Source organism: Columba livia, chromosome 3 (genome assembly GCF_036013475.1).
Source record: "Columba livia isolate bColLiv1 breed racing homer chromosome 3, bColLiv1.pat.W.v2, whole genome shotgun sequence".
Taxonomy (NCBI): Eukaryota; Metazoa; Chordata; class Aves; order Columbiformes; family Columbidae; genus Columba; species Columba livia.
Genome location: NC_088604.1, coordinates 76,842,989 through 76,855,368, shown reverse-complemented (window position 1 = coordinate 76,855,368; position 12,380 = coordinate 76,842,989). Strand labels below are relative to the sequence as shown.

Here is a 12,380-nt window from a genome sequence, read left to right as displayed (position 1 = left end):
AGGCTCCTATGATCAAACAGGACAGACTTGCCAGGAATCCTTTGCTGTGAAGGAAACAAAATGTCAAGGAGCCTTTGCAGAGAAAGGCTATAGAGGGTTTGTAGAAGGAGCTTTCAGGGAAGATCTTTAACAGAAGTGCCCTTCCAGGCAGAGCAGAACACAGGTATTTGGGGAATCCCAAGAAAGGGAAAAGCAAATAAGCCTCTCACTTTGCACAGGAGAGGAAGAGACGGCACACAGCCTGACAGGAGCCCTACACAGAGCTGTGCAAAACCTCCGCCTGGGAGCAAAGATGGAATGCTATCTCTAGTTTATAATTTGTTATTCACTACAAACAGTACCACAAGCTAGTCTTTTTAAGACATCCAAAAAATAGCTTATCACAAACAGGCCTGTTCAAGAACCCATTGATTTTTTTTATTTTTTCACTTTTTCTTTTTTTTTTTTGCCATTGTAGAAAATATTTGGAGAACTCACCATCCACGCACAAAATGTAAAAGCAATTCAGGGTAGAGGGAAGCGGAATGCTATCATTTTTTTTCTAAAAGCTTACTGTCCCATCAAATATCACAATAAAATTATGGCTCATATAGCCAGGCTAGAATCTTGTGAACATTTTCAACAGTTTTCCTGGACTATTTCAGGACAAGGCACCAGTCTGTAGTTCAGATACAGCAGAAGTAAAGAGCTCACTCAGAAAAGCAGGAAAACAATAGTAAATTCTGTATTTTATCACAACACGTTAAAATAGCATAAACCATTAATTACACACTCTGGGAGTTCAGTTGGAGATACTTAAGCCACGATTCCTTTCAAAGACAATATATTTTAAAATTTCTATTGTGTTTTCTCATGATATCGATTATCCTCAGCCATAAAAATCAGCCAACTTTCTAATCACCAAATGTTGTAAAGTAATAAATTAACTCTACATCTTCAGGAGAGAGCACAGCTTCTTTCTCACCATGTGTTTAAAATTGAAGCATTTAATTTGTTCATATTTATCTTGTGTAGAAGAGTCTTTATGTCAGACCAATCTTGCGAGTATTTCTTCTATCTTCACAATTTACACAAACAGCAAAGCAAAAATATTCTGCAGAGAAAACAAGCTATAAGCACCCAACTGATCACAGTGGTCAGCAGCTACTGTTTCTGTGTTGTCTTATCCAAGTAGCTTCATTAACAGTCCACCACCAACTTAAAATAAGGAACCGTCACCAATTAGCCACAGGAAAGCAAACTTTTTGTGACGAAGCTACAAGGCTGCTTGGACCTTTTGTGAGTTTCATTCCAAAATCAGAAGAAAAACTAAGTGGGGAAACAAAAAAACACATGTAAGCCTATTTGATTTCTACAAAAGGCACACTGCACATGAGAAAACAATCAGTACATTATCCCTATCTGTATCATATATACAGGAATTACGATTTCAAACTCACAAGAATTGCCTTCAGGAAATTCAAGTGTGGTTGTTGAGTTGCTTTGAGATGAGCATAGCCACTTTACAGTAACAAACAGTGGCCACATACATGGACTTGAGAGGTGAACCCAAATTTTGGCCAGGAATTTCCCAGCTACAGGGTGACAGCACACAAGATTGACAAGACCAGGGTTCAATCCGGCTTCCAAAGAGAAGGGTGTTCTAGTGCCTGTGAGCCCTCCCTCTGCTCCCACTAGCATCCTTACCACTACGCACGCTACAGAATTAACTTGCCCTACTGTCAAGGGTGGAATGGGTGTATGGAAAATGATTTTTCAGAGATACCACATGGCTGACTTTCCATTAATTTTTAAATGGAGGCAGGAAAAGCATGTCCTTAACACCGTGTGGATTGCCTGCTGACGTTCAAAGTCATGCCACAAAGCTTGGCAGAGCAAAAGTTTCAAAATTAAACCATTTAAATGTTACTACAAACTAAATACATATTATCCGTCCAATTTAATTTCCTAAAATAACTGAAATTTTCAGAGATACTTCTACTCAAGCACTTAACATAAAAAATGTCAGGTTGTACAAGTATAAGTAACCAAAAGCATGACTTACTAGTAGCAATGCAGCTGATGTGTTCCACATTTCTGTCTGTATCTTGTACAAAATATTCAAATTGCATACTACCCCAATCAAATTAATTATGAAAACAGTTTCTGAACTACATTACAAAGAATACATCTAAAAAAAAAATCAAGTAGTCTTAAGTACAACATTTTCATTTTGTTTTAATTGCCTTTTTTTAAGAATTGTTTTCATAGGCACTTATTCTTCATTACAAACTACAAAACATGAATGAGAAATATCAGATTGCTGTAGATGTACGGGAAAGTACAACTCTGGTGTAACTTTAAAGCACAGAAAAATCACATTATGAACAAGGCAGTGGTCTGCCAATTTCATGGCAAATTTTAACCTATAGGAAGATAGTTATTACAAATTACATCCAAAATTCTAAAATGAAACCTATGAAATAACATCTCTTGCACATGTCTAGAGAAGACCTGTGTACAAAACAATCCTTCTTTCTTTGGCTCAGCGGGCAGGAAGTGTTACATAGGGAAAAGGCACTCATTGCTATTGGATTAAAAATTTCAGAGTTCCTTGTGCTTACTTTACAATTCAATACAACTATTGTTTTCTTTGAGTGTGGTTTGGATAAAGCGCAACAGAGAGATTCTCACAGGGACAAGCAAGGAGGCAGGAGGAAATAAGAGGCATCATTTTGAAAAGGCATTTTTGTGGCCTCGCACACACAGCAAGATTTAATAATCTAAACAATGGCCCTGTCCTCTTCCGTGGGAATTGAATGTAACTGAAGACAGGTTTACCTGAACTGCCTGCACAGCATCAGCCAAAGAACTCCTAAAATTACTTTTCTCCTTTGTTAAACCTGGGAGGTTTTACAGAATTTGCAAATTTACGGACTCCTAATGGCACTGCAGAAAACTGTGGCCACTAACAGAATTCCCACCATAGTATTTAGCCATCTTTTTACCACTGTTAATATGAACAGCAAAATTTAACAAAGATGTCCTGTTTAAAATGTTTTCAAAGCTCTACCCAACCCTAGAAGTAACTGGAGAGGAAACATGGAACACATTATGCTGATATATATTTTTCTTTTTCTGGCAGAAAGATATTTGGTACATCTATTTTTATGCCTAAGAGCCTGTGAAGGGTCAGACTCTCCTTCAGCAAGGAGAGCATCGCAAGAGATGCTATGTGCCAGCATGCTGGGACTCTTGGCCAGAGCTCATCGCTTCTTCCTTGGCCAGCAGATGGTGAAGAGGCCCTGTGTAAAATAAGGTGCAACAGTCTCTTTCGGTGACAGTCACACCCCGAGCAGGTCACCTTCACCTCTGTACCTGCGTCTCCTCAGCTGACACCTTCTCCCCACTGCACCAAGACAGGTGATCAAAGTCTTGCTCAGCTTCCTCACAAATCACTCTCTGCTCCCCGGACCTTCACTGGCATCACTACAACTACTTCACCGTCTGTGACTGTGAATGTCAACATGCAACTGCAACGAGCAGAATATCACGACCTGTGCCACGTGAGATCACAGAAAAGGTGTGTATCACTCCACAGCAGTAATGCTATGCACCTGTATTACCAACTATACCTTATATAAAATGCAAAAGATCTGGAAGAGCCAAACTTTCTTGCAAAACAAAACTGCACCTGTGAAGCCTCCGAAGAGATCCCACATCATTTGCTTACCATTTATACAGACTTGAAGAGGAAATTAAATGATTTACCCTAGGTTCATTGTTTCACACAGTGAAACCATCAGCCTTCCTCTTTCTTTGAATGCAGGAAAAACAGACACAGAGTTCTTAGGACTAGTTTCTCAGTACAAATATGGAACAGGAACAAAATGCAACATATTTTAACATCTTAGATACAACTGGCAGATGTGATTTCCCTACAACCACTTAAAAGGCATTTTATCCATTATTTGGTACTCCTACACTCCATAATGATGAAAAATATCTTCCTTGTTAGCTTTTCCATCTTCCCAATTAATTACAATTTAAGAACGAAAGTTTTCCCTTAAGTAGAGTCAACAAGAAAGAAAAATTTTACATAAAGTTACTCCTCTCCTAAAACCAAGACCAATAGAAAGTTGAAAAGCAGTTATTATGTTTGCACATTTTTTCCATCCTCAGTATGTGATATTATCAAGTTGTTGTGTTGTGGGTTTTTTAAAAACTTTAATTCAGGCCATTTTGTTATCTCAAAAGACAAACTTCCATGTATCTGATTTTTAGTAACTGTGGCAGTCTATTTACTTAAATAAACCACCAGCAGACTGCACAGATTAAGGCTACTGAGCCCTCTTTTAAAACACAATTACAAACACGTATTCCCTGCCCTGCCTGCGATAAACAAGCTGGCAACAAGTGCCCAGTAAAGGAAACCAAATTCACTTCTCAGTTACTTAGGGGCCTTTAGCTCTTAAAAGCCATCCTTAAAATAACTGATTCATTTGTTTCCATTTCAGTGGGAAAATCAAAGGACTTCACTGTAAAATCAGCAGGTAATCTATCTGATCATCTACTCACTTCTTCAATAAAATATGAATAGACTGAACATTAGTTACTGGCAAAGGTTTTTTTTTTTACTTTTTAGCCCACAAGCCAATGAAGAAAAATAAACCTGAGCAAGACTGAAGCCTTACTGAACATTACACCTTTTCCTCCGTCCATCCAACCCTGTCTGGATCAATTTTCTTCTGCTTTTATTCTGCACACCCAAGACAGTGGTATTAGCTGCTTGAAACATGTATTCACAGCATTAAAATACTTCTAATTTCTTATAAAAATTAATTTGGATCCAAAACACTTGGGCTATGTAATGCCAACATGTTATAAAGCTCTATTAACTATCCACTGTGAATAAAATCATGTACAAAGTATTTAATCTTTCTCAAAACCACCTCTTTATTTAAGTCTACCTACTTCACCTCTTTTGAACACCGTTTACCCATTCCATGAACTCTACCCAAGTTTTTACAAAAGCCTACAGGCCTCACGCTGCCATGATTAATATGGGTGCTGTCCACCAATAAAGGGGGGGGTTAAAAAAAAAACCCAAAACACAACAACAAACCACATAATAATATTATATTGTTTTCTTACTGACAACTACTATCGTATTATCCCAGTGAGATGTAATGCCAAGAAAAAAGGTTTCTACTCTTTGTAGATTATATCACTCTGTAAAGGGCGCAATTTATACAACCACTGTGTTTGACTTCACCATATAAACTAAAAATAAATAAATATTTTTCAAAACAACTTACAAAACTTCTAGGCAAGCAACTCTTGGGAGGTAGAACTCCAGTTTATCTAATGAATTAAAAAACTAAAACCAACACAACCCCCCCAAAAAAACAAAAAACACACAGAAAACCCCACCACAAACAAACAAAAGAACACACACACACACAAAAATCAAACTACTTAGGATTCCTCTTTTTACTTCTTCCTGTATAGTCTCAGGCCCGAGTTTACCGCAGGCTGCTTGTGAAGCAGCATTGAACATGCAGAGAGGCATTAACCAACAACACTACTGGCAAAACAGGGAGTTCTGTAACTTACAAAACTTCTGCCTTCCCTTCGAAAGAACAATAAATGAAGAGGTGTCAAGGGGGCGGGAGGGGGAAAGCACGATTTTAGCTTTCCACACCTATCAAATGCTCGCTCAAAGATTTCACGCTGTTCTCTCATTCTACCAGATGCGCGGGTTCGGGAGGCACATTCCACCTCCTCCTTCACCCGACCTGGAGCCGCTCCAGGCGGCGCCCCCGCCCCGCGGGCAGGCGGCAGGGCAGGACCCCCCGACTGGGCTGCGCACCCGGCCCACCGAGCACCTCGGCCCCGGGAGACCCGCCGGGCGGGGCGAGGGGAGCCCCGTGGCGCCCCGCCGCCCCCTCCCCGCTCGGACAAAGCCCCGGGGCGGCCCCCGGTACCTGTCAGTCTCCAGCGCTCGGGGTGCGCCAGCGCCAGCAGCCTCCGAGCCTGGGAGCGCGGCGGGGCGCCCGCAGGCCCCCGCGGCGGCGCCGGCGGCTCCGCGCCCGCAGCGGCGCTCAGGGAGCGCGGGGCGCTGCTCGCCGCCGCTGGCGGGAGAAGGAGGCGGTGGCAGGACGGCGCGCCCGGCGGCCGCAGCGGCGGCGGAGGGGGCGGCCCGCACCTGCCGGCCGGGCGCGGCGGGGTGCGGAGGCCGGCGGCCCCACCGCCGGCCCGAGCCCAGGGGGGCGGCGCCGCCCGCCGCAGCAGCGGCAGCAGCCAGGGCAGGCGCGGCGCGTAGCCCGCCATGCGGCCGGCGCGGCGGAGCCGAGGCGGCGGCGCTGCTGCTGCTGCTTCTGTAGCCGGTCCCTCCGCGCGGGTCTGCGGCAGGAGGAGGCGCCTCCGAGCCGCCGCCGCCGCCCATGGGCCGGCAGCCGGGGACCCGCGATGGCCCGGGCCCGAGCCGGCCTGCGGCGCGCTGATAAGGCTGCGGTTGTCGGCCTCCTCCCGGCCACCGGGCCGCGCCTCGCCCCCCTGCCAGCGCCCTCTGCCGCCGCCCGGCCCGGGCAGAGGATGGGGTCAGGGCCCGGGCCCACAGAAATGGCGCCCGAGTCTGCTTTGCCTGGTGACCGCAGGGCCCCAGCTGGGAGCGGGCTGGGGGCTGACGCGCCTGACCCCGGGAGAACGGAGGGAGGACTTTCCCCTACTTCGGGAGGGTTTGTTCTCTTCCCCTGTTCCTCCTTTCCAGGGCAGTGTAGGTCATGCCAGAGGAGGCCTTGGTGGCCTGTGGCCAAAGCACATCCTGCCTCTGTCCCTGGGTTCGGACTTGGGTGTGGACAAGGGAACATCTCCTTCTCTGGAGACATTCAAAACCCACCTGGACATGTTCCTGTGCGCCCTCACCTAGGCGTTCCTGCTCCAGCAGGGGGATTGGACTAGGTGATCTTTTGAGGTCCCTTCCAATCCCAAACATACTGTGATACTGTGTGATACTGTGATCTCCAGCCAGAGCAGAGCTGCCTGTCAGAGACACCCAGGCCCGACCTTGTGCCCAGGCTGGTGCTCATGGGATCCATATCAACAAGCCCTAGGTTCTCATGCTCAGGCGAGAGGCTACAGAATCCTCATGAACAGCCCTTCATCGTTGCTGTTTTCTCCACGTATCGCTGCTCAGAGTACGAGCCATTTCCCAGAGAATCTGCTGCTCTTAGTCCCGGTTTAAGAGAAGGGAGCTGAGTCACCGGGGCTGCGGCTTTCCTGAGGCTACGTGCACTGTGGGACCCGGAGCGGGGAACGGACCCTTGTCATGTTCTCCCCAACCAGGAGCCCAGGACAGGGACACCGACACTTCTAAAACTGGAGTCAAGCTTCTTTGTGAGCTAGTAAAGCCAACTCATGAGATCCGGTTTGCAAGAGCAGTTTGAACAACCAGGCTCTAAAGTCTGCAGGTTAATAAAATTGTATTAAAAGATCAGAAGAAAATGTGAATACGGTGGTTTGCTGCCACAAATGATACAGTCAAATTGCCAGTATTTAGGGAAATTGAGAGGTTAGCACTCCCAGAGCACAGTGCTGAGGGACGGAGCCTCATCCTGGGAAAATCACCACCTTGCTAGGGCTGTTTCCCTTCGTATTTGAGTAAATTGGCACAAAACTTCCTCAGCCCTTGGGCGATGTCTGAAACGTTTTGAGACCCACGCTGCGAGGGCCGCGGCACCTCAGATGTTCATTTTCCCTTTCTCATACCTGGCATCCCTGCCCTTTACGATGCTGTCCTGCGGGGAGGAACTGTAATATTTAAACAAACCCTGTGGTCATTTTCCAGCGCTTGCGGTGCCTCACAGAACGCCGCCGCCTTCCCCTCAGCGCCCCGCGGCGCGGCGGCCCGCCAGGGGGCACGACACCGCGCAAGGCAAGAGCATGGGGAGATTTTTCACGCCGCTTCCCCGCCCAGAACACCTGGGGGACGTTTCTGGCGCTCCCAACTTCCCCCGGCGGTCCCCGAAACTGAGGCGCGACCAATCGATCCGTCGGGCGCGGAGCGAGGCTGGCGGGACGGGGCGGAGCGGAGCGGCGCCCGGCCGGGCTGGGCCGAGCGGGCCGCCCGCCCTTGTGCCGGCCCCAGCGCGGCCTGAGGGGAAAGGCCCTCGGCCTCACCCTGCGCGGAGCCGCCCCGCCCGCCTCTCTGTGAGGGGGCAGGGTGGGGGAGAATCTTGACCTGAACTCCCCCTCCGCCCCCATTTTTGGGGCGGTTTCCGTGTGTTTCTCGCTAATTCGCTGACCGTTTGAAGAGGCGGCGCGGCGCGTTGCCGCTTCCCGCGGGCCGTGAGAGGCCTGGTCAGCGCCCTTGGCTCAGCCGCATCAGTGTTCCCTGAACACGAGGGGCTTTTTGGAGCAAAACGATGGTGAAGTAGTCTGTAAAAGGAGAAAAGACCCAATAAATTAATATATTTTTAATAGGAGGGATGGTTAGTTGGGCCTGTTCGGGCTGTGAGGAGGCCAACGCCATCGCAGGGTGTGTGTGCCGTGGTGCTCCCTGGGGGCAGCGCCGTTCCCTGTGGCCGTGGGGACACACCACAGCCCCCACAGCCGCCCCAGGCTGGTCACACCCCACACCTCCAGAGGCGGGGAGTTAACTGGGGCTTAGGACGCAGTACAGAGAGCAAACCTCTGGCCAGGGTGCAATACTGAGGGCCAGGGCTCTTGCCAAACCTGCCACAGCCCAGGCCCCCTTCCCCTGCAGGGAGCTGGAAGGTGCAGAGGGTGAACCCAGTGAGTGCAGGGGAGGTACAGGTGAAAGGACGGCAGGTGCAGGCACTGAGAAAGTCACATTTAGGAAAGTTGGCAGCGGCATGGGTTTCTGTCTTCCAGAAGACCTTCAACAGGCTGTCCTGCTCAGCCTGCGCTGTCCTTGCATTATCTGAGTAGGTGCATGGAGGCTGATGGGGTTGCATATTGTAGATAAAACTGCAAATGCTAGATTTATGTTCAGCTATTGCTTGATACTGAAATAGTTTTGTGGCCTGTCCTGCACCTGCAAGGAGAAACAACCAAGCACTGCAGGACAAAAGCCTTTGCATTGAGTGAAGTAAGCAGTACAAAAGCATCAGAATGCATTGAAATCCCACGATACGTGTTCTTTTGCAGCACCACTTGAAGGCAACCAAACCATCTCCATAACAAAATTAAACCCGACTGAAGCATGCTGTTCCCACTGCCAGGTGCACGGTGCCTCTGAGCCAGAGGAGCACAAGCAGCTCGAGCAGCGAGGCGTGCAGGGGGCAGCTCTATTGTTCCTGCACATAGATGTCACTGGGACTAATGTGGTGATTCCTTGACAAATTTTTGCAGATAAGAAGCACCACGTGCTCACAATAAAACAACCCACACAGACACAAACAGTGCTTCAGGAAGGCAGGTTCTCTGCACTCATGTGTTTCCTGTGCTGGCTGCAGCATGAAGGCTGTTGGAGAATGCAGGATGGTTTCTCTTGAGGGACTTTGGAGAAGTAACAAACAATTATGGATAAGTAATTAAAAAAAAAAAAAAAAAATAAAAGAAAGCCACGCACCCCTTGCCTCCTCTCTGGTGAGATCTGACTGGCAAAGGTGATGAGAAGTTTAGATGCAGCAGAGCTTTACATTCCTGTTTGGTTTAGATTTTGCTTCTAGGGTAAAAAAATAGTGTAAAAAAACACAACAAACCCCCAACTCACAGACGGTTATACAGTCATCCTAAGTGGTCATGAAATGTTTGCACTAGTGGAGTGGAGTTGCCAGGAGGGAAGAGAGTGCCTAAAATTCTGACTATTCTTTTCCAGTTTGTTTACCACAAGCAGATTGCTCTGCTATTGCCTTAAGCAAAAACGGCAAAAGGAACAACTGCAGCTACACTGCACACCGATACAAGAAAAAAAAAAAAGAGAGTAAAAGCTGTGCGAAGGTGCCTCATTTCAACTCCAGCAACGGGTTGAAGTTGCAACGCGTTAACCTAAAATACTGCAACATTGCGTGTGTGCTCCCAACTCCAGACCTCGGGATGTTTGAGCTCATAGTTTGAGCTTGGCTGCTTGCTGGTGTTGAACTGCGTGCAGCTCTGGAAGGATCTGTGCTAGTTCTAAAGGGCAAGTTGTCATTACACAAGTTTTGCAGTGCTTTTCTGGATGCCAGACAAATGGCTGTCCTCCAGATGTGTCCGGCACTGTTTTGCCTGGGGTTGTCTTACAGCCTGATCCCAGTTCATCACCGCAGCAAGCACGTAGCCATTTCTGCCCTTATTTGCACTGTCCCTTCCCGCTCCATGAACTATGAAGCATCACTAGCTCTTGCAAAGCCATGTCCAGGGCTTTCCTAAGGTGGACATCAGAGTGGACAGGTACTATCGCTGCTGTCCAGAGATAAAGAAACTGCTTCTGGCAGGTGTGGTTTGTTATCTAGCAGCCTTGTTCCTCTTACGGAACCTACCTCTCCTCTGTCCATCACTCGTAGGAACTTCCTGAGACTCCCGTGCAACTCAGCCTTCGGATGTTTCAGCGGGAGCATTGCTGTGCCACTGAACGGAGCCACAGCACTCACCCCTTCTGTCTAGGCAGCCCACTTCCCTAAGGGTAGAGTCTGATCCAGCACTTTCCAAATTAGGGGGAGGGGGTTCAGAACATCCCCTGAATATCCCAAAGAATCTCACAAGATCAAAGGCTTCTCTAAGACGGAAACAGGTACTTCAGTGTGTTACAGCCTACCTCTGTTAAACAATTTTAAGATATAGGGGGAGAGTGGGGGGGAAGCAAACCCAAAAACATCCAAAACAAAACACCAAAACCAAACAGGCTTGATTAAGGAAATAATTACAAGAAATTTATGAGCAAGGAAGACAGCTTGATTATTTCAACAAGCTGCCTGACCAGCTCTGCTATCCTCCCAAAGCTGCTGGAGTTGGTGGTGTTGCATGATGTGTAACAGTGTGAACAGAAGCATCTCTACTGGCTGCGGGGAAGAAGTGATAGCAAAGAAGTAGAAGTGGACACCATCACAGTCCTGTTCCCTGACACTCATAGCTCCTGCACCACCTCCCATTCCATCCTTCAGAGCAGGGGCAGTGATACTGGTACATCCCCCCCTCCCTTCAATGGTGGGGCAAAGCGCTTCAGACAGAGTTTCTTCCTCCTGTTCTCAGGCAGCGTTGGAGGAGCACTGTCCATCTGCTAGATTATATCCTCATACAGCACCAAACACCATCGTGTCCTGTTCTTGGCTGGTCCCCGGCTCTATATGCTAAAATACCTTTGCTATCAAGCTTGTCATAAACAGAAGATCACAACTTCATTGAAGATCACAAACTTATGTAAGGGCAATTTTATCCTAAAAAGAACTGCAATGAATTAGACTAGGTAGGAAAGCAGGGCTACCAATAAAGCAAGCATGGCTACCAATAAGGCAAGCATGGCTCTGAAATTGACTAACCCTCAGCTTAATGCAGGTGAGCCCTTCTATTTGAAAAGAGGATGCATATTTTAGTTACAGAGTAACACCTATGATATCAAGTTATAGAAATAGTTTCCACAGCTGCCTTGTTCAAGAATTTCCCAAGAGAACATTTCTGCAGGATGCCAGAGATGGTGGATAATGCCTTGTTTTAAATTGGTCACTTAGACAGAATGTACCACCTTCTCTGTGTAAGTGGTGCTCAGTGCTGCTGTATGACAGTGTCCTGGAAACAGAAAGCAAAATGCATGCTTAAAATTGCTAAAAAAGACTACCAGTCCAGGGACAAATTTTACCCTTATTTTGTACTTGAGATGCACTGAGTATGGTGAGCATTGTTGAGTTATTTCAGTCAGTTTGGGCTCCTATCCAGTACTTAAAAAAAATAAAGTGCATAACTAACATGCAGCATGACGGGATAGTCTTTGGCGAGGAACATCCAGGCAGTTAATTTAACTGTCACATTGGTGCCTTGTAATGGTACGGTTTTAGAGCCTGGCTCACTATGAGCAACTAGACACCGCTCCAAAGGAAGGCCATTTCAGGACTTTGTTGAAGAACATACTGAGCCTGGAGGACTCACAAACAGTTGCACAGTGGAAACGAGGTTAGCAAAATGGCCTGAAGTCCTTTTCATTTTTCTTGGCGAACCCAAAGGATCTGCTAATGGAAATATCATTTCTGTAAAATGTTTTTAGACTTAAGACGCTTGTAAGAGACAGCTTTTTCACAAACGAACTAGAATGGGGAGGAATAGAATGAACTTCACCATTTGGGAAGTTAAGATGTTTAGGCTGAACAGCATGGCTGCTGTGGAGTTGCCAGCATTACAAGTGGGAAGGGCACCTTTAGCATAGACCCGTGAATGGGTGTAACAGTTTGTTTATTAGAGCAAAT

The 12,380-nt window shown here is 47.1% G+C and overlaps 1 protein-coding gene across 3 annotated transcripts in view; it reads right to left on the bottom strand.

Moving 5' to 3' along the window:
- ABCB10 (ATP binding cassette subfamily B member 10) overlaps positions 1–8,006 on the bottom strand; it is a 29,778-nt gene extending 21,772 nt beyond the window's left edge. The window contains exon 1 of one of the 3 annotated variants that reach the window (XM_013369081.3): positions 7,750–8,006. In XM_013369081.3, the coding sequence (XP_013224535.2) occupies positions 7,750–7,756 (7 nt within the window). In that variant the 5' untranslated portion in view covers positions 7,757–8,006. Of the gene's footprint in view, positions 1–5,595; positions 5,637–5,966; positions 6,441–7,749 lie in introns of those variants that run through there. The other 2 variants (XM_065057739.1, XM_065057740.1) reach the window with 2 other exon arrangements.
- Positions 8,007–12,380: the final 4,374 nt, after the last annotated feature.